General features: G+C 46.3%; 2 protein-coding genes across 9 annotated transcripts in view; one reads left to right on the top strand and one right to left on the bottom strand.

The window, feature by feature from the left end:
* Positions 1-25,267, top strand: part of ARAP1 (ArfGAP with RhoGAP domain, ankyrin repeat and PH domain 1) — a 485,498-nt gene that overhangs the window by 314,540 nt on the left and 145,691 nt on the right. For all 8 annotated transcript variants that reach the window (XM_068266571.1, XM_068266573.1, XM_068266569.1 and 5 more), the window contains 7 exons: positions 1,285-1,390; positions 2,797-2,944; positions 8,883-8,960; positions 9,091-9,168; positions 13,090-13,207; positions 14,798-14,914; positions 16,755-16,888. In XM_068266571.1, coding sequence (XP_068122672.1) covers positions 1,285-1,390; positions 2,797-2,944; positions 8,883-8,960; positions 9,091-9,168; positions 13,090-13,207; positions 14,798-14,914; positions 16,755-16,888 — 779 coding nt within the window. The remainder of the gene's footprint in view (positions 1-1,284; positions 1,391-2,796; positions 2,945-8,882; positions 8,961-9,090; positions 9,169-13,089; positions 13,208-14,797; positions 14,915-16,754; positions 16,889-25,267) is intronic.
* On the bottom strand, positions 21,686-24,228 carry LOC137542824 (E3 ubiquitin-protein ligase TRIM11-like). The gene is made up of 2 exons (XM_068264635.1): positions 23,212-24,228; positions 21,686-22,869 (listed from the first exon to the last, which is right to left on the bottom strand). The coding sequence occupies exons 1-2, from the start codon at positions 24,226-24,228 to the stop codon at positions 22,186-22,188; spliced, it is 1,701 nt and encodes a 566-aa protein (XP_068120736.1). The 3' UTR covers positions 21,686-22,185.

Raw genomic sequence — 25,267 nt, 5'->3', positions numbered from 1 at the left:
CAGGCAAGTCTCTGCTCTGAATCTTACTGTGTACATTTACCAGCTTGCCCGCCCTCTAACTGCTCTGTAATTGGGTGTTTACATCCCTCAGCCAGCCTAGTGGTTCACATTGCCTTATACAAAAAAATGAATGTACCAGGCACTGTACCAACCCTAAATCATTAAATGAGAGGCAGCCTGGGGGGGGGAATATCCTTCCTCCCCCCCTGGCCAGTCCTCCCCTGCCTCCTCCCTTACTTCCCTTGCCCATCATAGGTAGCTACAAGTATTGGGTACCCAGAAGTACCCTCAATATTAAGTAGCTAGAGGTGTCCCCATGTAGTAGGTAGCCAGGGGTACCCTCAGTATTAAGTAGCTAGAAGTGCTCCTGACTGAAAGGAGATTTCCTAAGTGGAATACTGAGAGCTGGGTGAGTAACCTCTCATTCCCACTCTCATCAGGACTCCTAGAGAAGGAGGGAGGGAGGCACTTGCGGAGGGGAGTGAGCCGCCTTTTATGATCAGGCGCCTGTAGGCACGTGCCTACATTGCCTTATGGTAAATCCAGCCCTGGGGGAGTAGTGCAGAAGCTTACCACACCTGCCTTGCCCTGGCGTCAGCCTCCGTTTCCATGCAAAGCAGTTCGTTCCGATGTCCTGGTGGGAGCATGTGCAGTATGTCCATTGAAGATGTACCCGTCGTGCACGCACACTGGACTTGAGGTCGGCGGGGAGTGCAGTCGCAAGGTGCCCAAGCAGATCTACTGAGCATGCACAACAAAGTTTGTCCAGGTCAGAGGGCACGTGCACCAGGTACATCTTCCCGTGGGAGTGCATGCGTACTCCTGCGTAAATGCTGCCGACCAGGACTTCGAAACGGCCTGCTTTGCAGCAAAACGGAGGCTGACGCTGGGGCAAAGGAGGTGCAGTAAGCCTCTGCACTACCCCCCGTACATACATAGGGAATCATTTCTGCCACATTTTTAGGACAAAGCTATCCTTTAAAGGTTACTAGACACTGTTTGCTGCTTCTCCCGTACTCTTCTCACGTTGCTGGTAGAGTTCCTTTTCTACTTGCCGATTGTTGTCTGTTGTCTTCCACATCCATCCTCTTCACTCCCAGAGCTCAGCTGCTGCAATCCTGCCAGCTCCACCTGTGTTTATAGACTTACCAGGTGATTTGGTGGTCTTATTTCAGTCGCAGAAGAAAATTTATGACCAGAGATAAATAAGGGATTTTTTTATTTAAGAAGTAGGCATGTCCTGTGGAATATCCTACACAGAGATGTTTTCTTCTTCTTCCTCAGATATCAAAGACGATGAGGAACGGATTAGATTCTATCAGAAGCTTTTGGAAATCCTCCCACCGGTCAACAGAGCCACCCTGAAAGCCCTAATCCGTCACTTACACTGGTGAGTAGTCTTGGCCTTTAGTGAGGTTTGATGCACTATAAACGTGAATGTCGACTCAGAGAATTTCCATGGAGGGGGAGGTCTATAAAGGTACCTGGAGATACATGTCAGATAGCAGTGGTTCTCTTTGGTACAGTTTTGTCCCAAAATGTAAAAAATGGAATGTATGAAATTATACGTGTTTATTGATGCAGACACAAAGCCAACGTTTCAGGACACACAGGTCCCTTCCTCAGGGCGGAACAGGTCTGTCGGTTACATCGACGTAACATCAATCCAAGCAGCAAGCCTATATATACACTGGACACGTCGCTTGCTGGTGGGTCTATAGGCTTGCTGACTGGACTGATATCCCATCGATGTAAATGACAGATATCTTTCCCCCATATCTGGTTCCCTTTAAGACCAGATTGCTTATCCATTTCTTTCCTGAACGATCCTTTCTGATCAACTGCAACAATAGGATGAGACGATGATCCGTGAAATAGTACCATTAATTCATAGTACCAGTTTATTTAGAGGCTTTCAAGTGCTCCAGGCCAATTTATTTTTAGCACATTTTTTATTTTATTTGCTACATTTGCTTGCTGCAAAATTAGTACTGCTGTAATGTATGTTTATGGCCACTTGTCACTAGGGGGCACTGTGAGTTTCTGTATTTTCTATTAGCAGGGAGAGATCAAAACATTCCAAGAATTTACAGCACAACTAGTTCTGCCAACGGAGGCCAAAAGCAGCACTCTTATCTCAAATGAGATGACGCTACTGAAGCTGCTAATGAGTTTAGAGTTAAACCTTTATGGGTGATCTACTTTGATTTTGCAATAGTACTTTTGTTGGCCGTTAACTCTGCTTCCTGATAACCAGGTCCCGTTTTTCTCTAATGAGGGATCTTTCTTAAACTAATTTTCATTAAAACAAAATGATTGTTTTTGTTAATTCTTTTTTTTTTTCTTACTGAATCTAAGTAAAGAGGCCCTGTAGTGACAAATAGTAGAATGCAATAAATTATTCAGGATACCAGCTTTTTACGTTAAACATCCTGGTTTCAGCATCAGAAAACGTCATTTATCTATATATTGGCATGTGGTATGTAGCCCCGCCCTCCCACTGAGGCTTATCCTAGGCTGTTTATTATGCAGGATCCCACCCCTTAGCAAGTGAACATTCTGCAGAGATCACCTGGCAGCAGTAAAGATCTCGCCAACTGTGATAAATGTCAGAATGTAAATCAGGGAGAGGAAAGATTTTACAATGGGCAAACACTGACTAAATCATCTATAAATGAATATTGTAAAAAAAAAAATAACAAATGTATTCATTACGTAATTTTGACTACAGTTCCTCTTTAATAAATGAGACATACATAGAGCATCATCACCCTACAGCCTCCTTTCTTGTTTCAGCATTCAGCACTTTTCGGGCATCAATCAGATGAACGTTCACAATCTGGCCATCGTCTTTGGCCCCACGCTCTTCCAGACGGACGGCCAGAACTATAAGCCGGGACAGGTGGTGGAGGACCTCATAAACTTCTATTCAGAAATATTCAATGTACGTAGGCCTCGTCAGCCTTAACAAGAGCAGCGCTGGATTTTTCATTAGGCACAGTAGGCACATGCGAAGAGGCGCCACTATGAGAGGGGCTCCTGCTGGAGTGAACTGACAATATAGTTCATATTTTTCCCAATAATAATAATATGAAGCCCACACTTGTCTGCATACATGCACATACATTTTAACCACTTGAGGACTACAGTCTTTCTACCCCTTAAGGACCAGAGCCTTTTTTTCCATTCAGACCACTGCAGCTTTCACGGTTTATTGCTCGGTCATACAACCTACCACCTAAATGAATTTTACCTCCTTTTCTTGTCACTAATAAAGCTTTCTTTTGGTGCTATTTGATTGCTGCTGCGGGTTTTAGTTTTTATTATATTCATCAAAAAAGACATGAATTTTGTCAAAAAAATGACTTTTTTAACTTTCTGTGCTGACATTTTTCAAATAAAGTAAAATTTCCTATACATTTGAGCGCGAAAGTTATTCTGCTACATGTCTTTGATTAAAAAAAAAAAACATTCAGTGTATATTTATTGGATTGGGTAAAAGTTATAGCGTTTACAAACTATGGTGCCAAAAGTGAATTTTCCCATTTTGAAGTATCTCTGACTTTTCTGCGCACCTGTCAGGTTTCATGAGGGGCTAAAATTCCAGGATAGTATAAATACCCCCCAAATGACCCCATTTTGGAAAGAAGACATCCCAAAGTATTCACTGAGAGGCATGGTGAGTTCATAGAAGATTTTATTTTTTTGTCACAAGTTAGCAGAAAATGACACTTTGTGTCAAAAAAAAAAAAAAAAGTTTCCATTTCTTCCAACTTGCGACAAAAAAAAAAATTAATCTGCCACGGACTCACTATGCTCCTCTCTGAATACCGTGAAGGGTCTACTTTCCAAAATGGGGTCATTTGTGGGGTGTGTTTACTGTCCTGGCATTTTGGGGGGTGCTAAATTGTAAGCACCCCTGTAAAGCCTAAAGGTGCTCATTGGACTTTGGACCCCTTAGCGCAGTTAGGCTGCAAAAAAGTGCCAAACATGTGGTATTGCCGTACTCAGGAGAAGTAGTATAATGTGTTTTGGGGTGTATTTTTACACATACCCATGCTGGGTGGGAGAAATATCTCTGTAAATGACAATTTTTTTTTTTTTTTACACACAATTGTCCATTTACAGAGATATTTCTCCCACTCAGCATGGGTATGTGTAAAAATACACCCCAAAACACATTATACTACTTCTCCTGAGTACGGCGATACCACATGTGTGGCACTTTTTTGCACTCTAACTGCGCTAAGGGGCCCAAAGTCCAATGAGTACCTTTAGGATTTCACAGGTCATTTTGCGACATTTGGTTTCAAGACTACTCCTCACGGTTTAGGGCCCCTAAAATGCCAGGGCAGTATAGGAACCCCACAAATGACCCCATTTTAGAAAGAAGACACCCCAAGGTATTCCATTAGGAGTATGGTGAGTTCATAGAAGATTTTATTTTTTGTCACAAGTTAGTGAAAAATTACACTTTGTGAAAAAACAATAAAAATCAATTTCCGCTAACTTTTGACAAAAAATAAAATCTTCTATGAACTCGTCATACACCTAACAGAATACCTTGGGGTGTCTTTTTTCTAAAAAGGGGTCACTTATCCTATACTGCACTGGCATTTTACGGGCCCAAAACCGTGAGTAGTCTGGAAACCAAATGTCTAAAAATGACTGTTCAGGGGTGTAAGCATCGGCAAATTTTGATGACAGGTGGTCTATGAGGGGGCGAATTTTGTGGAACCGGTCATAAGCAGGGTGGCCTTTTAGATGACAGGTTGTATTGGACCTGATCTGATGGATAGGAGTGCTAGGGGGGGTGACAGGAGGTGATTGATTGGTGTCTCGGGGTGGTTAGAGGGGAAAATAGATGCAATCAATGCACTGGGGAGGTGATCGGAAGGGGGTCTGAGGGGGATCTGAGGGTTTGACCGAGTGATCAGGAGCCCACACGGGGCAAATTAAGGCCTGATCTGATGAGTAGGTGTGCTAGGGGGTGACAGGAGGTGATTGATGGGTGTCTCAAGGTGTGATTAGTGGGGGGAATAGATGCAAGCAATGCACTGGCGAGGTGATCAGGGCTTGAGTCTGAGGGTGTGGGTGGGTGATTGGGTGCCCTAGGGGCAGATAGGGGTCTAATCTGATGGGTAGCAGTGACAGGGGGTGATTGATGGGTAATAAGTGGGTGTTTTAGAGGAGAGAACAGGTGTAAACAATACACTTGGGAGGTGATCTGACGGCGGGTTTGCGGGCGATCTAATGGTGTGGGTGGGTGATCAGATTGCCCGCAAGGAGCAGGTTAGGGGCTGATTGATGGGTGGCAGTGACAGGGGGTGATTAATGGGTGATAGGTGATTGACAGGTGATCAGTGGGTTATTACAGGGAAGAACAGATGTAATTAATGCACTGGCGAATTGATAAGGGGGGGTCTGAGGGCAATCTGAGCGTGTGGGCGGGTGATTGGGTGCCCGCAAGGGGCAGATTAGGGTCTGATCTGATAGGTAACAGTGACAGGTGGTGATAGGGGGTGATTGATGGGTAATTAGTGGGTGTTTAAAGAAGAGAACAGATGTAAACAATACACTTGGGAGGTGATGTGACGGCGGGTTTGCGGGCGATCTAATGGTGTGGGTGGGTGATCAGATTGCTCGCATGGGGCAGGTTAGGGGCTGATTGTTGGGTGGCAGTGACAGGGGGTGATTGATGGGTGATTGACGGGTGATTGACAGGTGATCAGGGGGATAGATGCATACAGTACACAGGAGGGGGGGGGGTCTGGGGAGAATCTGAGGGGTGGGGGGGTGATCAGGAGTCCCCAGGAGGCAGTTTAGGGAATTTAAAAAAAAATAGCGTTGACAGATAGTGACAGGGGGTGATTGATGGGTTATTAGGGGGGTGATTGGGTGCAAACAGTGGTTTGGGGGGGGTCTAAGGGGTGCTGTGGGCGATCAGGGGGCGGGGGGGGCAGATCAGTGTGTTTGGGTGCAGACTAGGGTGGCTGCAGCCTTGCCTGGTGGTCCCTCGGACACTGGGACCACCAGGGCAGGACGCAGCCTGTATAATACACTTTGTGTACATTACAAAGTGTATTATACACTTTGTAGCGGCGATCGCGGGGTTAACAACCCGTCGGCGCTTCCGAACGGCCGGCGGGTTGTCGTCGCAGATGGGCGGAGCCAGTTGCCGGGGGAAGCACGCGTCATCAATGACGCGATTGCTTCCCCGGCATGCCGAAAGGACGCAACGCCTTTGGGCGTATTGCGGTCCTTTCGGCGTCCACTTTGCCGCCGCCCATCGGTTGTGGGCGGTCGGCAAGTGGTTAAAGGATACCCGAGGTGACATGTGACATGATGAGATAGACGTGTATGTACAGTGCCAAGCACACAAATAATTATGCTGTGTTCCTTTTTTTCTTCCTTTGTCTGAAATAGGCTGACCAGGCGTCCTCTTTTGCCCAGACAGGTCGACTTTTTATGACCTGTCCAGGCCGTCCTCCCGGATTATTGAAATGTCTGGGTGACTGAACACAGAGGGAGCTGAGCTGCTTTGTTCAGTGTGTGAGTCAGGCACAGACTGGTCAGGGGGGAAATCTCCCCCCAGGCAGCCTTTCATTCAGTGATTTAGGGAAGGTCTGGTGTATTCAGGTTTGTTGCTGTAAGGCAATGTGAAACACTTGGCTAGCTCATAAAAGTGCAATTAGAGGGCAGGCAAGCTTGTAAATATACACAGCATGATGCAGAGCTTGCCTAGAGGGTCCCTGGGCAAATATCTGTCTGGTCTCTCACCACTGTTATAATGACTGCATGTGTGGATAAGGCGTTAAAAAAGTTGAAACGTTTTTGACAGTCCCTAGACTCCAGGAGGGCTGCTTTCTGACTTGTGTGAGAGACTGGCAGGGCCTCCTGTTTTCCTGCACTTCATCATAAACACCTTTGTTAGCTTAAATTAACCCCAAAGTGTTCAGTTAAATCACTGAGATATCCAGCTTTCAGTATGGGCAAATAAATGGCAAAACGTTCAGTACAGCATGTTTCACTTGTCTTTTCTCAGCAGTTACAGTTTTAGGTTGAACAGAAGACCTACAGCCATCCAGTTCAGCCAGAATACTAAATCATTGTGCTTAACTAGCATGGTTGTTACAGTCTTCTGTGGAGTTCTCACCATGATTGTCATTTGTCACCTGCCTGTGTGATTTTATTGCATTTTGTGGGGAAATCTTCTGCGAATCTGATTGCATTTTGTGGCCGGCCGGCCGGCCCTCCACCACCGTGTGGTCTGGGGGAAAAAAAAAAACGGCCCTCCATGCCTGCGAAGTTGGACAGCACACTGCTAAGGTCTTGTATATTTGGCCCCACCCATGACCACGCCCACATGCTGTTGTGATCGTCCTCTTTTTTGGAAATCAAAATATGGTCACCCTAGTCTGAAAGAGTTAAATATCAGGTATGTAAGTGGCTGACTCAGTCCTGACTGACAAGAAGTGACTACAGTGTGACCCTCACTGATAAGAAATTCCAACTATAAAACACTTTCCTAGCAGAACATGGCTTCTGAGAGCAGGAAAGAGATAACAAGGGGAATTTCTTATCAGTGAGAGTCACACTGTAGTCACTTCTTGTCAGTCAGGACTGAGTCAGCCACTTACATACCTGATATTTAACTCTTTCAGTCAGGGAAAGAAAAAAAAGGAACACAGCCTGGTTATTTGTGTGCTAGGCACTGTACATACACATGTCTATCTCATCATGTCACATGTCACTTCGGGTATCCTTTAATAAGGGGAAATGCACAGAGATGGACAAGACTATTCAGTTTCCTAGTTGTGTAACTGGGGTATGGCTAGGAGTGTGGTATAAATTGTTGGGCCACTGCAATTTTTTGTGCAAATAGGGTCAACACAAGTCCTAAGATGGCCCTTTGTTGAAAGTAGCCCCTCCCCTACTCCCATGAATGATTAATATCACTCTGTTTTTCTCCCCAGAAGCATGAAATTTGGGCACTTGCGGCTAATGGATTATTTCGGTGCCCCATAGGGGCTAATGCAAAAAGACAATTGGGCGCCCAATGCAAAAAGATGGGTGCCCGATAAAAAGCGGGTGCCGGGCCCGTCCAACCTAAATTTTACGTTTTAAGAATTATCATTTTGTAAATTGTTTTTAATTTTTTTTTACCATTTTGAAATTCGTTTGAGAATTCTCATTTTGTAAATTACCGTTTTGAAATTCATTGTTTTAGTAATGTATCTTTTTTTTCTTTTTCCTTTTCATTATTTGCGGTGCAAGGAGGGGGTTGTGGGGTTAAGCCCCACCAGGGGGGGGGGGGGGTCTTAGGGTTAGGCACCACCAGGAAGGGAGTCTTAGGCCGGGTTCACATTACGACGCATCCGCTCGTATGCTTGCCTTCCGCTCCGTGAACAGAGCGGTAACGCAAGGTCCCGACATGTCAGGAACGTCCGCTCCGAGGAGCGGAACACAGGGAACGGAGCGGAACGTAGCAATGTGAACTATCCCATAGGTAAAGCATTGCTACGGCTGCTGCGTTCCGCTCATCGGAGCGGAACGTAGGCTGAAAACAGCCTAATGTGAACCGAGCCTTACGGTTAGGCACCACCAGGAAGGGAGTCTTAGGGTTAGGCACCACCAGGAAGGGAGTCTTACGGTTAGGCACCTCCAGGGGGAGTTACGGTTAGGTACCACCAGGAAGGGTCTTAGGCATCGGTAGAGGGAGGGTTCTGTGTGAGAGTAGGGTTAGGTTTTGTCGTAGTGTAATATCAGTAATATTTTCCAATGTTGTACTATGCTTATTATGACTTTGAATAAATGTAAGCTTTACCCTGGGCCCTTATTTCCTCTTGCCCTTATATAATGTTTATCTTCTCTCCGCCCAGGTGGACAGCCAGGAAGTGCAGAAAGAGCTGCACATCGCCACCTCCATTATGAAATTCCCCTCCGAGAACAAGCGCAAGGTGAGCCACCCACAGTACTTGCCCCCCCCCCCCCACCCCCACCAAACCACACACCCCTCCCCCAACCACCAATCTGCCCTCCTGAGTTATTGCACAGACCAGTTCTGATCACCTCTCTTCTATCCAACAGCACCTAGACCAGCCCAAGGACTTCATCTGCTCCATCTATCTGCGGGAAAACACGCCAGAGTGTGAGCAGAGTATGCCTGTGAGTACCACTACCTCTATTACCCATCATGCAGTGTGCCCAGTGGTGTGGCTACCGGGGTCACAGCAGTTGCAATTGCGGCAGGGGCCCGTCCCCATGCACTTCACTGAGTATGACATTAATTCATGTTTAAAGTGTAGAGAAACCGAGAGCCCAATATAGTGTAGTATGTTAAAGAGAACCAGAGATGAAGCACCCTCTTGTATTTTACCTTATAAATCAGTGGGAACATGACAGTAAATCTGTAAAATAAACCTAATCTGCCCTCTGTTTCATTGTTCTCTGTGTAATCTGACTGTTATCACGTATGATAAGAATCCCCGACTGAGAAGTCAGGCTGCTCCATCTAGCTTTGCTACAGAAAGATTATAGCTAAGTCTGTCTTCTGTGGTGTTATTTCAAGCCCAAGCCTGCCCCCTTGTGGCTTTGCTATAATGACTCAGCAATAATCATTCCCAGCAAAGCCAGATTTAATTGCTCAGTCTGGGATTCTTGTGACTGCTGTTAACAGACACTTTTAGCAGTGAGGAGGAAACAGAGAGCATGGTAAGTGTTTTCTCTAATGTTCTTACTGATATACATGGTAAAATACACAGGGGTGCTTCCTCTCTGGTTCCCTTTAAGCATAAATGAAGTAAAGGTTATCGTGAGAAAACTATACTCAAACGTGGGTTACCACAGAGGCAACCACTGTATAGGCAGGTGAGGAGATTAGACCTGTCCTCACTCGGGGATAAGTCGCTCTCTGTAGATCCGAAAGGGGGTAGATCACCCCTCCACCAGGGGTGGACACGGTATAGCAGTAGGAGAACAGAGGCGCCAGCAGGATAAAAGTGGATAAAAACTTTAAAATTTGCTGGGAGGAAGTGGTGGACTTACCTCCATAAAGCAGACACGAAAGACTGTCTAAATAGTAGCAATCACATTTATTATATAGTACCCCAAAAAAGTGCAACGCGTTTCGCAGGCCCAGCCCGCTTCATCAGGCAATAAACATGGGGACAAGACAGAATTTCAGCAATAGCCAGTGTAGCGCCTCAGTGAGTACCCTCACTGGGGTACTAATTAATAAATGTGACTACTATTCAGACAGTCTTTCGTGTCTGCTTTATGGAGGTAAGTCCACCACTTCCTCCCAGCAAATTTTAAAGTTTTCATCCACTTTTATCCTGCTGGCGCCTTAATTCATGTTTGGAGTTTGACTGTTACATAGTGTCAGGAGGAAGTGTTTCCCTGCTTCAGTGTTCCCCAGGGTATGTGAGCTTAAAGGAACTCTGTTGCGAAAATCTTAAAATGTAAAATACATGTAAACACATACAAATAAGAAGTACATTTCTCCCAGAGTAAAATGAGCCATAAATTACTTTTCTCCTATGTTGCTCTCACTTACAGTAGGTAGTAGAAATCTGACATTACCGACAGATTTACCATGTTCTCATGGGGGGTTCTCAAGGTCTTCTTTATTTTCAAAAGCACTTAGTGAATGGCAGTTGCTCCGTCCAACTGCCAAAAAAAGTGTGCAGGGAGGTTGGCCAGCATCTTTGTATAATTATTTTTCAGGGAGTGTCTTTTTATAAAGAATAAAGGTCATGCTGAGAATCCCCTATGGAGAGATGGACTAGCCCAAAATTTATTGGTTGTGTCGGATTTCTACTACCTACTGTAACTGACAGCAACATAGGGGAAAAGTAATTTATAGCTCATTTTACTCAGGAAGAAGCGTACCTCTTATTTGTATGCATTTTAAATTTTAAGATTTTCGCGACAGTTCCTCTTTAACTGCCAGTTTCCTTGACTTTTTGGTCTTCTATGTATTTTTTTTTCTACTTTTGTATAATCCTGATTTAGCACCAACATTCTGAAAACACTTAGGGCTTGTTTCCATGCATCACAGAGCCCCGTGGGATCGCACTATACTGAATGGGATCGCTGGATGAAACGCCCCTAAACGCAGCAAACCATGCGCAGCGATTCAACGGTGAATCGCCACCCGAATCGCCACCCATGCACGGAAATGGCTGACAGTGTAGTCTTTGCACGGTCTGCTGTCCCTGCGATTGCTTTTCCATAAGCGCTCATGAAAGCAAGCTATATGGAAACGAGCCCTTAGACACAAAGAATGACATCACTTTCCAAAGCCTTCTAGCTTAAAGGACAACTGAAGTTAGAGTGATATAGAGGCTGCCGTATTTATTCTCTTTTAAACAATTCCAGTTGCCTGGCAGTACTGCTGATATATTTGGGTACAGTAGTGTCTGAATAACACCAGAAACAGCTAAAGACATTAGACTATGATTATGGTAGGGATAGACTGTGAGCTCCTCTGGGGACAGTCAGTGACATGACTATGTACTCTGTAATGTGCTGCAGAAGATGTCAGTGCTATACAAATACACAATAATAATATGGTAAGACATTAGACTACGACTGTGGTATGGATTAGATTGTGAGCTCCTGAGGTACAGTTATCGAATGAGAATCAAGTTTATTTCGCCAAGCATGAAGGGTCATGCCCGGAATTGTTTTTGGCACAGTACAAATAGCTCAGGAAGAGTACATAGAGAGAGACAGCAGTGAACAACAGGCATCAGGTTAACCACACATTGTCATATACAACACGTTCCCAGTGTGTCACTGAGATGTCTAATAGTTAGTCAGTAGTTAGTCTTATTAGTCTTATGGGCTGGTTGACTGGTCAGCCATAGCGCAGCCGGCGCCACCGCTCGTTGGGGCTTGCTTTGATGGTAGAATGTGGAGGGAATTAAAGAGAACCCGAGGTGGCTTTGTATAACGTTAGTGGGGCACAGAGGCTGGTTGTGCACACTAACACCAGCCTCTGTTGCCCCATGGTGTGTGTCAAAGACCCCCCTGCTCGCCGCTATACCCCCGCAGTGCTGGCGACACGCAGAGCGTCGCCAGCACAATGTTTACCCTAGCGCTGTCTGTCAGCGCCGCTCCCCCGCCTCCCCCGCATCGCCGCTACCCGCCCTCGTCCCTTCCCTCCAATCAGCGTGAGGGAAGGGACGAGGGCGGGTAGCGGCGATGCGGAGGAGGCGGGGGAGCGGCGCTGACAGACAGCGCTAGGGTAAACATTGTGCTGGCGACACGCTGCGTGTCGCCAGCACTGCGGCGGGTATAGCGGCGTGCAGGGGGGTCTTTGACACACACCATGGGGCAACAGAGGCTGGTGTTAGTGTGCCCAACCAGCCTCTGTGCCCCACTAACGTTATACAAAGCCACCTCGGGTTCTCTTTAAGGAGACTGACTGCCGAGGGGAAGAATGAGCTCTTGTGTCTCATGGTCTTAGTGGAAATGGCCCGTAGCCTCCGGCCCAAGGGCAGAAGGTTGAAGTAGCGGTGGCCTGGGTGTGAGGGATCACTTGCAATCCTCAGTGCCCTGGATCTAAGTCTTTTGTTGTGTATTAGGGCAAGTGAGGGGAGGGGGCACCCAATGATCCTCTCTGCTGACCTGATGACTCTCTGTAGTTTGTCCCTGTCGTCGACAGTGGCGCCAGCATACCACTCCAAGATGGAAGAGCAGAGGATCGACTCAAGGGTGGTGGAATACAAGCTGGTTAGAATTTCTTGAGTCATGCCGGACTTTCTCAGCTGGCGGAGGAAGAAGAGCCTCTGCTGGGCTTTCCATTGTGTGGCAGTGATGTTGGGCTTCTAGCTGAGGTCACTGGAGATGGTAGTGCCCAGAAGCCGGGCGCAGGGCACTCTGGCTACCTCATTGCAGCCAATGTAGATTGGAGGTGGGGTGGGAGCGGACTTCCTGAAGTCGATGATTAAGTAATAAGACTACAGTATACTGTATATAATCTGTACTGTGCTGAGAAAGATGTTAGCGCTATATAAATGCTAAATAATATTTATAAAAATCTACCATTGTACCTTACCCCTGTATTTCCCACCCAATCAGGTCCCAGTCACCATGACAGCGCAGGAACTGGTAGAGACGCTCCTGGAGAGGAGGAACATTCGGGTGAACGCGGGCGAGTACTGGAGCTGCTCGGAGGTGGACAGCACAGAGGAGATCGGTGGGTAACAGCAGCCATGTTTTACTTATACAGGTTACAGGTCACTCTGCTGTATCTATAGGGGCTGCCCAGATACATTCAGAAGATCCAAAACTGCCAGAATATCAAGTGGGGGATAAAACATTAAATAAAATACTGACACTTGTAGAATTTCTCTTGTCGAGCTCAAAGTAAGCGCTCAGTAGGGCAGCCTGGAGCAATAAGGGGGTCTTGCCTTATAGGTACTGGCTTCAGACAGGATTCAAAGCCGGGTCTCTTATATCAAAGGGGTCATCTTTAATCAATACACTAATGTTCACAACTTAAAGTGACACTGAAACGAAAAAAAAAAACGTAAAATGTAATGATTGTGTGTAGTGCGGATACTTAATAGATTATTAGTAGCAAAGAAAAGTCTCATATTTTTATTTTCAGCCATATAGCTTTTTTTATAATCGTTCTGTCATGTTTGCAGTTTTCAAATCATACATGTATTGTAAACTATGAAACAAAGCAGAGCTAATGACCCTTTGAACTTCCCTGCAGTAAAACATGATCTGAAGCTGTCACGGATTTGTGCTTCAGAAAAATAGGTCTCCCTCCCAAGTTGGGTCGGAGAGCTCAGAGAAGCTCTTTTACATAGATAACAACTGAAGTTTCTTAACTCTTCCTGTACTGGAAACAATATGAGATGCTTTTCTTTGCTACTAATGTTCTGTTTCTTAGATGCACTACACATACAATTCATTATCTCCTAAGTTTATTTTCATTTCAGATTCCCTTTAAGAGGCCCTGTAGTGACATTTAGTAGAATGCAGTCAGTTAATCAGGACACCCACTTTTACGTTAAATATCCTGGTTTTAGCATGAGAAACGCATTCTATATTTATATATTGGTTCATATAGCTATGTAGCCTCTCCCTCAACGTGATGATGAGCCTAGGCTGTTTAGCTATGTGGAATTCTCCTCCCAAAGCATTCTGGGATACTGGGCATTATTTTCACTGGCTTTGGAACTCTCCGAAACAAACATTCCGCAAGAGCTGCACCTGCCAGCAGTAAAAATGTTACGGCCTGCAATACATTTCAGAATGTAAATCGGGGAGAGTAAAGATTTTACAATGGGCAAACACTGACTAAATAATCTATAAATAATATTGTAAAAAAAAAAAATTATTCATTGTTTGTAGTTACCAATGAAAAAAATAAATTGGACTACCTACCTAGGATGTCTGTATACAGACAGTTAGCCACTGCGGCCTGGTGGTGTTTCTTGATGTAATCCTGATGATGTCATACAAGGAGGAGAAGCCTGGGGGCGGGGCTTATAGCTTAGATGTCAGGAGGTCCGGCCTAGGTTCTAAAAGCCCCACCCTGAGTAACAAAAGCCCAGCCCTCTGCCCGCCTCCTAGCTTCTTATCTTGGTTACTAAGTGATGCTCCTGAACCTCTGTTTTCTGCTGTCCCTCAGAATACTCACCTGACACTACAGACAGGGAGGAGTGAGGCAGCTCAGATGTCCTTCTGTGTGGAGGCCAGCACTGGCATTGAGCTGGATTTCCTTGCAGTCGTTTTATTTACTTATATGTATCTCTTTTCTCTTGCTGTGCAGAGCGCCCCCTACACTTCTCAGAGAAGGTCCTGCCCTTCTTCCACACGCGGGTCACTAACAGCAGCTACCTGGTGGTGAAAGAAGACCCCCACATGGACGCCATGCTCTTCTATATCAGTAAGTGCTACAGGAATAGTAGATACTCATTCTACTTACATAACATATGTATAATACTGTACAGGTATTGATTTCAATGAATTATATATGGTTAAGGAGAGTCTGAAATGAACAAAAATTGCTATTTTTACCTGGTAGTTCACTTCAGGAGTCTCAGTAGAGATAAACCGCCGCATCCCCGCGGCAAAACGAGGGCTTTAGACCCCCCCCAAATCCCCGGGGGGCAATCCGGCCAGCGCTTCCTGAAAGAGGCAGAGCTTTCTGCTGCAGCTCTGCCTCTACTGCTGTCAATCGCCGCGGATCTCCGCCTCTCCCCGCCCCTCTCACTTTTCCTTCACAGAGAGGGACGGCAAGAAGCGGAGATCCGTGCGGCGATTGATGGCAGGAGAGGCAGAGCTACAGCTCAAAGCTCTGCCTCCCCAGGCAGCAAAATGCACGACCAAGAAAGTCGTGGATGTTTGCCCCGGGATTTGGGGGATATAAACCCCTCATTTTGGTTCGGGGATGCGGCGGTTTACATCTACTGAGACTACTGAAGCGAACTACCAAGTAAAAATAGCAATTTTTGTCCGCTTCAGAGTCTCTTTAATAAAGAGAAACCTGTTCCAGGCATTTTACATCTTTACTGCCTGTGACTGAAGCCGATCCTGATGTCATTTTCTACCTTTTTTTCCTCCTAGAAACTGCATATCTAGCTAGCTTTGTAAACACGTGAGCACAACAACGATCAGATTTCAGCAGCTTCTTCATTTTCAGTTCGTGTCACACTGAACTGCCCTCAGCCAATCGGTGAGGAGCAGCAATGTGGGAGGGCAGATAACAAGCTTCCTTGTCATCAGCAATGTACCAAATAAAGCCAGGCTGACTAAGATAACTTTTACTACAGCAGAAACATTTATGATTATATTGTAATGCTTGCAATGCAGGGTCACGTTGTAGACTGCATAATAAACACAGAGAAATGGGTAAATGGAATTTGATTTAATGGCTAACAATCACACTTTAAATCCAGATCTCTACTTTCATTGTTTTTTGTTTTTTTTTATTTCCTTTTAAACAATACCGGTTGCCTGGCTGTCCTGCTGATCCTCTGCCTCTAGTACTTTAAAGGGATACTGTAGGGGGGTCGGGGGAAAATGAGTTGAAGTTACCCGGAGCTTCTAATGGTCCCCCGCAGATATCCTGTGCCCGCGCAGCCGCTCACCGATGCTCTGGCCCCGTCTCCGGTTCACTTCTGGAATTTCTGACTTTAAAGTCTGAAAACCACTGCGCCTGCGTTGCCGTGCCCTCGCTCCCACTGATGTCACCAGGAGTGTACTGCACAGTCGCAGACCATACTGGGCCCACGCAGTACGCTCCTGGTGACATCAGCGGGAGCGAGGACACGGCAACGCAGGCACAGTGGTTTTCAGACTTTAAAGTCAGAAATTCCAGAAGTGAACCGGAGGCGGGGCCGGAGCATCGGTGAGTGGCTGCGCGGGCGCAGGATGTCTGCCGGGGACCATTAGAAGCCCCGGGTAAGTTCAACTCATTTTCCTCCGATCCCCCTACAGTAGTCCTTTAAGCCATAGACCCTGAACAAGCATATGCAGAGCACGAGTTTCTGACAAGATTACCTGCATGCCTGTTTCAGGGTTGTGATTCAGACACCAAGAGATCAGCAGAATAGCCAGGCAACCGGTATTATCTAAAAGGAAATAAATACAGCAGCCACCATATCCCTCTCACTTTCAAGTTCCCTTTAAAAATCTATACTGAACTATCGTTATAGCTCCTCCCTCCCTGGTTATAGCCCCGCCCCCTCCCTAGTCTGCATTCTCACCCTTTTCTTCCTCTGCAGAGAATCGGGTCGGGGACACCAAGAACGGGACGATGAAGTTTCGGGTAGGGAAGCTGTTGGACTTCACGGGCAGTTTCCATGACCGCTACTTCATGCTGAACAGCACGAGCCTGCGCATGTACAAAGAGATCCGGGTATGTACCGCCCCCCTCCCCCTTGGGGCTCTGTCTTATAATACATGTTTAGTATATGGCAACACTTAAAGAGGAACTCCAGTGCAAATAACGTAATGAAAAAAAGTGCTTACTTTTTACAATACTTATGTATAAATGATTTAGTCAGTGTTTGCCATTGTAAAATCTTTCCTCTCCCTGATTTACATTCTGACATTTATCACATGGCGACATCTTTACTGCTGGCAGGTGATGTCTGTGAAAGGAGATGCTACATTTTTGGCATTTGGAAACAGCTGCTATTTCCCACAATGCAACAAGGCTCCCACAGTGTGATGTCAAGACCTAGGTGCTGACATCACACTGTGGGAGGGGTTTCACCACAATATCAGCCATACAGATCCCCCTGGTGATCTATTGGAGAAAAGGAATAGATTTCTCATGGGAAAGGGGGTATCAGCTACTGATTGGGATGAAGTTCAATCTTTGGTTACGGTTTCTCTTTGAAGTGTACCTGAGACAGGAAAAATAAAAATTATACATACCTGGGGCTTCCTCCAGCCCACTTGAGACTGATGGGTCCCTCGCTGTCTTCGCACGCTGCCTGGATATCCCGGTGAGTGGCCCGGTAGTTCCATTAGTCGGCGCAGTCCAGCCGCACGCGCTCCCCCATCGGGCACATGTAGCCAGGAGCTCAGTGGGGCTCGGTCACACCGCGCATGCGCAGTACATCCCTATTGCCAGAATTACCGGCCCACCTAATGGAAGATCCAGGATGGCGAGGGGCCCATCAGCCTGAAAGGGGCTGGAGGAAGCCCAGAGCATGTATATATATTTTTTTTTCTTTTACTAGTTTCAGGTTTCCTTTAAAGAGAGACTGAAGCAAATTAATTTTGCCCTTTTTACCTTATAATACGCTTCAGTACTCTCAGCATAAGTAAACCGCTGCATCCCCGCCACTAAACGAGGGCTTTAGACCCCTCAAATCCCCGGGGGGGGGGGGGGGGGGCGGCAATCTGACTGGCATTTCCTCAAAGAGGCAGAGCTTTCAGCTTCAGCTCTGCCTCTCCTGATGTCAATCGTGGCGGATTGCCGCCTCTCCCCGCCCCTCTCACTCTTCCTTCACAGAGAGGGGCGGGGAGAGGCGGAGATCCGCTCGTCGATTGACGTCAAGAGAGGCAGAGCAGGGACTGAAAGCTCTGCCTCTCAGCGCAGCAAAACCCACGACCAAGTTGGTTGTGGATGTTTGCCCGGCTATTTGGGGGGTCTAAAGCCCTCGTTTTGCGGCGGGGACGCGTCGGTTTACTTGTGCTGAGACTACTGAAGCGAATAAGGAAGCAATATGTAGTTTATATGCTCAATCTGTGCATTAGAAACAACATCCGCACTCCATGATGCAAGGGTGTGCAAAATACTGGCTAATGAAGTCAACAACCAAAGAAGCAAAGCAGCCTGTATATAGAAACTGCACCACCGTATACAAATATAAAAATGGTAATTTTATTGTTAAACCGCTGCAAAAACACAAATAAAATCAATTAAAAACCAAACAAAGGTTATTTAGACACATGATAATGTTTAAAGAAATTACAAATAACGCCACACCACCAATGATAATTGAATAGCCTGCCCTGCCTATACACTTAACATGAGACACAAAAAGAGCCCCAAAGGTAAAATGGAGACCCAGGTCAAAAATGAGGCGAGTGGCCGATAGTCATGAAAGTGCAGTGCACACAAAGGGAGTGCATAGGATCAAACCATGATAACGAGGAGGCAAATATCATCTGCTCATAGTGAGATCAATAAGGTGCATACATATGGAATATGACAGGCATACAAATGAATAGACCACAGTAAATCATACTACACCGGTAAGCGTCTCCTGGATGTAAAGTGAAGCAGCAAAAGATGCAGATGATGGGGGCGCACAGGAACGCTCCACGCGTGGCGTGGTCCACATGACCACTTCGTCAGGATCCTTCGTCAGGTTAAGTGTATAGGCAGCGCAGGCTATTAATTTATCATTGGTGGTGTGGCGTTATTTAAACATTATCATGTGTCTAAACAACCTTGTTTAGTTTTTAATTGATTTTATTTGTGTTTTTTCTGCAGTTTAACAATAAAATTACCATTTGTATATTTCTATATGGTGGTACTTTATTTGCTCTACAGTTATCAGATTTTACTATAAGGCACAAAGGGGATTCGGAGACACGAGTTGTTGAGCATCAACTTCCAAAACCAATTGAGTTATTAAGGATCTGCTGCTCCTCATAGATATTAATATGGGTTTGGTTACTCATAAGCAGCGGTATGGAGCTGTTCTCTCTGGATTGGCATTATCAATATAACAGAAGGAGCGGAGGTCCGGCACTGCACTTGCATCACTTATTAAGTAGTGACACGCATATGTATAGATACACATTCATCTGTGAAGGACAGCATAGGCAGACATGCGTCCTACCGGTAGGGTGAGGTGGATGGCAGTGGGTGCTGGGCAGAAATCCGCAGCCTTACGGCAGTTTCTCACAATGGTTTTTACACAACAAGGCTTTTTCATGGAATAAGCACTGATGTGTGAAACAGCCATAAGGCTGCCGGTTTCTCTGTGTCATGAAATGCAGAAGATGGACAATCTTGCTCTGCTCAAGCACCTGGACACATGTTAGGTCACACACTCTAGCGGCTCCTCAAAGCTGGGTTGTGCAACTGGACCTCTCTGCAGCAACCAATTGGTGATAACCTGGGGACCGCTTTGGCCAGTAGCTGTCCGGTCTTAGATAGTAAAGGACCAGAGGTATCCTCCGTGGTGCTGACCGTGTGCTGGATAACGTCACGCGCGTTTTGGCGTGTCCACACCTTCGTCAGGTAACGTCTGACGAAGGTGTGGACACGCCGAAACGCGTCATGACGTTATCCAGCACACGGTCAGCACCACGGAGGATACCTCTGGTCCTTTACTATCTAAGACCGGACAGCTACTGGCCAAAGCGGTCCCCAGGTTATCACCACTTGGTTTCTCTGTGTCACTTTTTAAACCGACGCTTCCACGCCTACATTGGCAGCACTCCGGGGGAGCACTTTCAGTGTTTTGCACGGAGTTTCCCTGTGCGGCCACGCTGGGTTATGTAGTACCTCTGATCTATGTCTTAAACATCCTAAGCAGTATGTCCGGCTCTGTGCCAGGCAACAAAAATTTGCTGAAAGTGGTATGGCTGACACAGTGTCGGGCATGTGCCCAGGAGGTTTTCTAGCGCACTGTTTCTGTTCCCCCAGAATAAGTTATCTAGATATAAGTGCACCAGGACATGTTAGCTAGCTATAGGAGTCCCAGTTTAAGTGTCTTCCCTTAGCAATCCTCCCTGAAGAGATTTCTCCTCCCTTCTCTCTCTCCTTCTCCCTCCCTGTGCAGCGATAGTGGGCAGCCAGTGCTGTTACTCATCGTGCCTCTCACCCATGCAGATCCCACCAGTTCCTGTCCTCTCTGTTTACAGTATCGGGACGTGGCTTGATGATGTCATCAAGCTGTGCCCGGTACTGTAGACAGAGAGGATCGGAGCTGCTGGTGCGATCTGCGTGGGCGTGAGGCACGTGGGTAACAGCACCGGCTGCCCACTATCGCTGCAGAGGGAGGGGGGGGGAGCCACTGCAAGGGGGAATCCTGTACTTGGGGCCCTTACAGCTAGCTAACCTGTACTGTGGCATCCTATACTGGTTAACCTGTACTGCGGCACCTATGGCTGAATGACTTGTACTGTGGCACCTGTACTGGGCTGGCTAACCTTTACTGGGGCACCTATTGCTGGCTAACCTATACTGCGGCACCTATAGCTGCATATACATTCATTCACTCACAGACTGTTTGACTTAAGCAGCAGAAAGCTGCCTAGGTAATTTCCTGGGGGTGGTGTGGGGGGGGGGGGGGGGGGGGGGTTGACGTGTGAGAGCACAAGGAGTGTTCCCAGTTATTTATATGGCAGGGAGGGTAATAAAATAAGACTTTATGTACATAGCTTCCAGAGTCCGTCAGCATCACTGCATCGCAGCGTACGGGGCTCACATGGATGGTAAAAACACCCCACTAACAATTAAAAAGAAATACTCAGTGATTCTGCTTTATGTGTGCAGTAACTGGCACTGCTATGGGGGTATTTACAAATGAATGGTTTCATGATAGTGGTCCTTTAAAACTAATCCCTTACCACTCCATAGTAACCAAAATAAAACATTTGTATATAAATATTACATAAAAAAATAAATAAATATTTACCTGAGGGACTCAATTTTTTAAATATGTATGCCATGAGGATATAGTACTGGTATTTTTGCAAATAAGGGCTCATAATTAGTGACGCAAAACTGAAAAAATACTCGTTTCTTTCCAAATAAAATATTGTTGCAATACATTGTACTAGGGAAATATTTCAAAAGTTGTAATAACGGAACAGATGGGCAAATAAAATGTATGTATTGGGGGGGAGGGGTCTGACAGCACGGCGCGGGCCAGAGAGTGACGCATAGGGAACACAGGCATGTCGGGGGCCAGGGAACATGCCTCTGTGACCCATCTGCCCTTCCTGCGCCCCCTTGGGTACACGTTAAAATGCCTAGAACAAACACTCTCCTTTTATAGTCAGACCGTGTTGGCTTTCCTAGCACACTACATAATACACATACAATAACATTCTCAGAGATCCTGCTGTAATGCGGCTTTAATTAGAATCTGGAGCCTCATTCCTTAAAGAAAAGTTCCACCAAGTCTTCCATTTGCCACTTGTATTTATTTATTTATTTTCTCTTTTGGATAATGTAGATTTATATTTTGTTCATTTGCTTTTGTCTGTGTTATACTGCATTTTACTCTCAGCAAAAGGTATAGTCTCCTGTGTAAGTAAGGCTGCTGTGTGGTGTAATCTTAAAGATTATGTTTTAGTCATGGCAATCAAAGTTTTGAACATTTTTTTTATTTTCATTTTGATCATTGTTGTACTTGTTACATGCAGGATTTGTTTCAGAATTATACCTACTGCAAAAGAGGCATGACTGTCCCTCTTACGTGAGTCAGTCTGCACTGCAGTGTGGTGTATTCTGATTTCTGTATTTATGTCAGCTTATGTAATTTTTTATCAGGTGAAGATAAGAAATTTACAGACGTTCTCAAGAAATGAGGATTTCATGGTACGACTGTTCAGGACAGAAATCCAGGGATGTTTTCAGTGACAGAAATTCTTATGACAGGACTGTCCCTGGAAATCATAGATAACTAGCAAGTATTTGTGGGATAATGAGCCAATCACAGTTACCTCCCTGTGATGTCACCAGTGGGCGGATCTCTCACCTCCCCTGATACTACCCCCAGATATCTTTATACAACCTCTCCCTACACATAACACAGCATGGAGGGGCTCAGTGAAGGCAGCAGTGAAGGTGTGGAGGTGTCTGATGGGGTCACACAGGGCATAAAAGGAGATCTGTCCGGCCTCATAATCCAGACATATCCTGACTCTATCACTGGGGATCTTGTCAGGTAACTGGATCTCTTTACAGTCATGTAACACTGCAAACTTTTTACCATTCCTGCACAAACCCCAGGACTTATAACATCCAATTACTGACGTCTTTTCTCTCCTGTCTATACTGGGGTAACACATCCCGACTGCCCACATAGGTGATCCCCCAACATCCACTTCCCAATAATGTCGCCCTGGGGAAAAATTCTGGCTGCTCAACACCTGAGGACACTGAAATCTCTCTGGTGTTTCTGGGCGATTCTGGTTTCTGTCTGTCCTGGATGCAGTTTTCCTGTCATCTGATATATGTAGCCAATTACTAGCTGTGTTTACATCCAGTAATATGTCTGCATACACTGGCAGCCCTGATGTTTGCTGTACAGCCCCAATATCTGTCCCCCCAGCCTGGCGCCATGTGTGTTGTATGATGATGGGTGGGGGAGGTGGGGGGCGTAGCCTGAATAGTTTAGCAGTGATGGGAACTTTGACCTTTGTTCTAAAATGTGGAGAGGCCTGTGTGTGTTGTGTGGTGAGGTTGGGTGGGAGGTGTGGCCTGGATAATTTAGCAATGATTGGAATTCTGTACTCTGTACTAGAATGTGGAGAGGCCTGCGTGTGATGTGTGGTGGGGGTGGGTTGAGGGTGTGGCCTGTATAGTGTAGCAATGATGGGAACTTTGTCCTCTGTACTAGAATGTGGATAGGCCTGTGTATGTTGTGCGGTGGGGGTGGGTTGGGGGCGTGGCCTGGATAGTTTAGCAGTGATGGGAACTTTGTCCTCTGTGCTAGAATGTGGATAGGCCTGTGTGTCTGTATGTTGCTGCACAATTACCCCAGACATGATATCAGATAGTCCTGTGTGTAATGTGTGTGAGATGCCGGCCACATCCAGATCCCCTCCATCATGGAGCTGCTTATCATGTCTATCTCTGTCCTCCGTGTCACACAAGTCACCTGTGTCTGATTCCTGTAAGACAGTCAGTGGATCAGTCATGTTACACAGCTCCTCAATGTGACGCATCTTCCTGGACAGCTCCTCCTTCTTTATCTCCAGCTGCTGAATGACGTCATTATATGATTGTGACACCTGCTGTGCCTGCCTAATGATGTCACTCAGGACTCTCTTTTCAAGATCTTCCAGACGTCTCTTGAGGTCTCTAAACAGGGTAGTGACTCTCTCTGTTTCACCATCTGCTTTTTCTTGTGCTTTTCTCCTGCGTTCCTCCAGACTCTGGACTCTTTTCTCGGCCTCCTCTGTCTCTGCCATCAGTTTCTGTAGAACATTTCTCAGCTTCTTCTTCTTCTTCTCAGAGGCCTCATCCAGCATCGCCACCTGGTGTCCGCGATGTTCTCCATCCAGCCTGCAGGACACACAGATACAGGCAGCATCCTCAGTGCAGTAATACTCCAGGATCTTCTTATGAACGGAGCATTTCCTGTTCTCCAGGGAAGTGTTGGGGTCACATAAGATGTGTTCTGGTGCCTTGCTGTGGACTCTCAGGTGATTATCACACAGAGAAGCATCACACAGCAGACAGGACATAACAGCCGGTACAGCAGAGTGAATACAGTAAGTACAGCAGACTCCGGCCTCCTCCTGATCTGGCTGAGTAGTCAGGAAACTCTCTGCTATGTTCCTCAGAGCAATGTTCCTCTGCAGTGTCGGCCGCTCCATAAACCCCTCTCTACATTCAGGACAGGAATAACCTCCAGACCCCTCTTGTGTGTCCAGCACATGATCAATACACACCCGGCAGAAGTTGTGACCACATCTTAGGTTCACTGGATCTATATAAATGGTCAGACAGACGGGACACTCCAGCTCATGGCTCAGATCAGCAGACGCCATCGCTTGCAGCAGAAGAGGAAATGAAAGTCTCTGGTTCTTGGAATCCAGTAAAACTTGTCAGGTCACTGTTGCCCCGGGTGAGGCAGAGCTAAACACAGTTATGTATACAGGATCCTTAAAGTGACCCTATACTGCTTGTTTTTCCCCACAATCCTTCAGGGCAAGGTGAGACGTCGCCCCTCCCAGAAGCAGGAACAGACAGCACTTCCCATATAAAATATTTAAATGGTTAGTCCACCCTCAGTGCTATTTGTTCTTGCGTCCAGGCAGGTCGGCATCTCCCCTTGGGATTGAGCCTGTGTGCTGGGCTGCAGGTGTCAGTTCCTAGGGTGGCTGAGGCGACGGTACTGAGGTCGTCTAGCCTTCGCCTCACACTGGATTGTGTCTACCTTTCTCGGCCGAAGGTGGTGGAGCAAGAGTGGAAGGCACGGCTTTCCTTGCTGCCTGTGGAGGAGTCGGAGCGGGAGAAGACCGGACACTGGTGAGCCACGTGTGTGTTGCATGCGGAAGAATATCCGCATGAGGCTGTATGATGCGTAGTTTCCGGCGGGTATGCCGGAAGCCGCGTTTTAAGCCTATGGGAGCCGGGTCTTCTGTCACTTCCGGTTCCGGCTCTGGTCCCGCCTTGCGTGACATCCGTGGGCGAAAGTGTTTTAAGGAGAAGCATGTGCAGGCTGGTGGTGGCGTTTCTGTTACTCTACAGTAGACAGAGTAAAACATGTTAAACCAGAAGGTAATCTGCAGAGTTCTGAAGAAGGAACAAAGAGAGGGGTTTTATTCAACGATATTCCTGGTGAAAAAGCAATCAGGAAAATACCGCCTGATTCTAAACCTAAAAAAATTGAACCCGTTTATCAGAAAAAAGAAGTTCCGAATGGAATCAATATTTACCATAAAAGAACTGTTATTTCCAGGGGCATTCATGGTCTCGTTAGACCTCAGGGATGCTTATTGGCATGTGCCAATCCACAAGCGATCCCAAAAATTCTTAAGGTTTGCTCTTCAGGTAAACTGAATACTGATGCAGTTTCAATTCCTA

This window comes from Hyperolius riggenbachi, chromosome 2 (assembly GCF_040937935.1).
Source record: "Hyperolius riggenbachi isolate aHypRig1 chromosome 2, aHypRig1.pri, whole genome shotgun sequence".
Taxonomy (NCBI): domain Eukaryota; kingdom Metazoa; phylum Chordata; class Amphibia; order Anura; family Hyperoliidae; genus Hyperolius; species Hyperolius riggenbachi.
The sequence above is the reverse complement of the archived record's forward strand: the minus strand, read 5'-3'. Positions and strand labels throughout refer to the sequence as shown.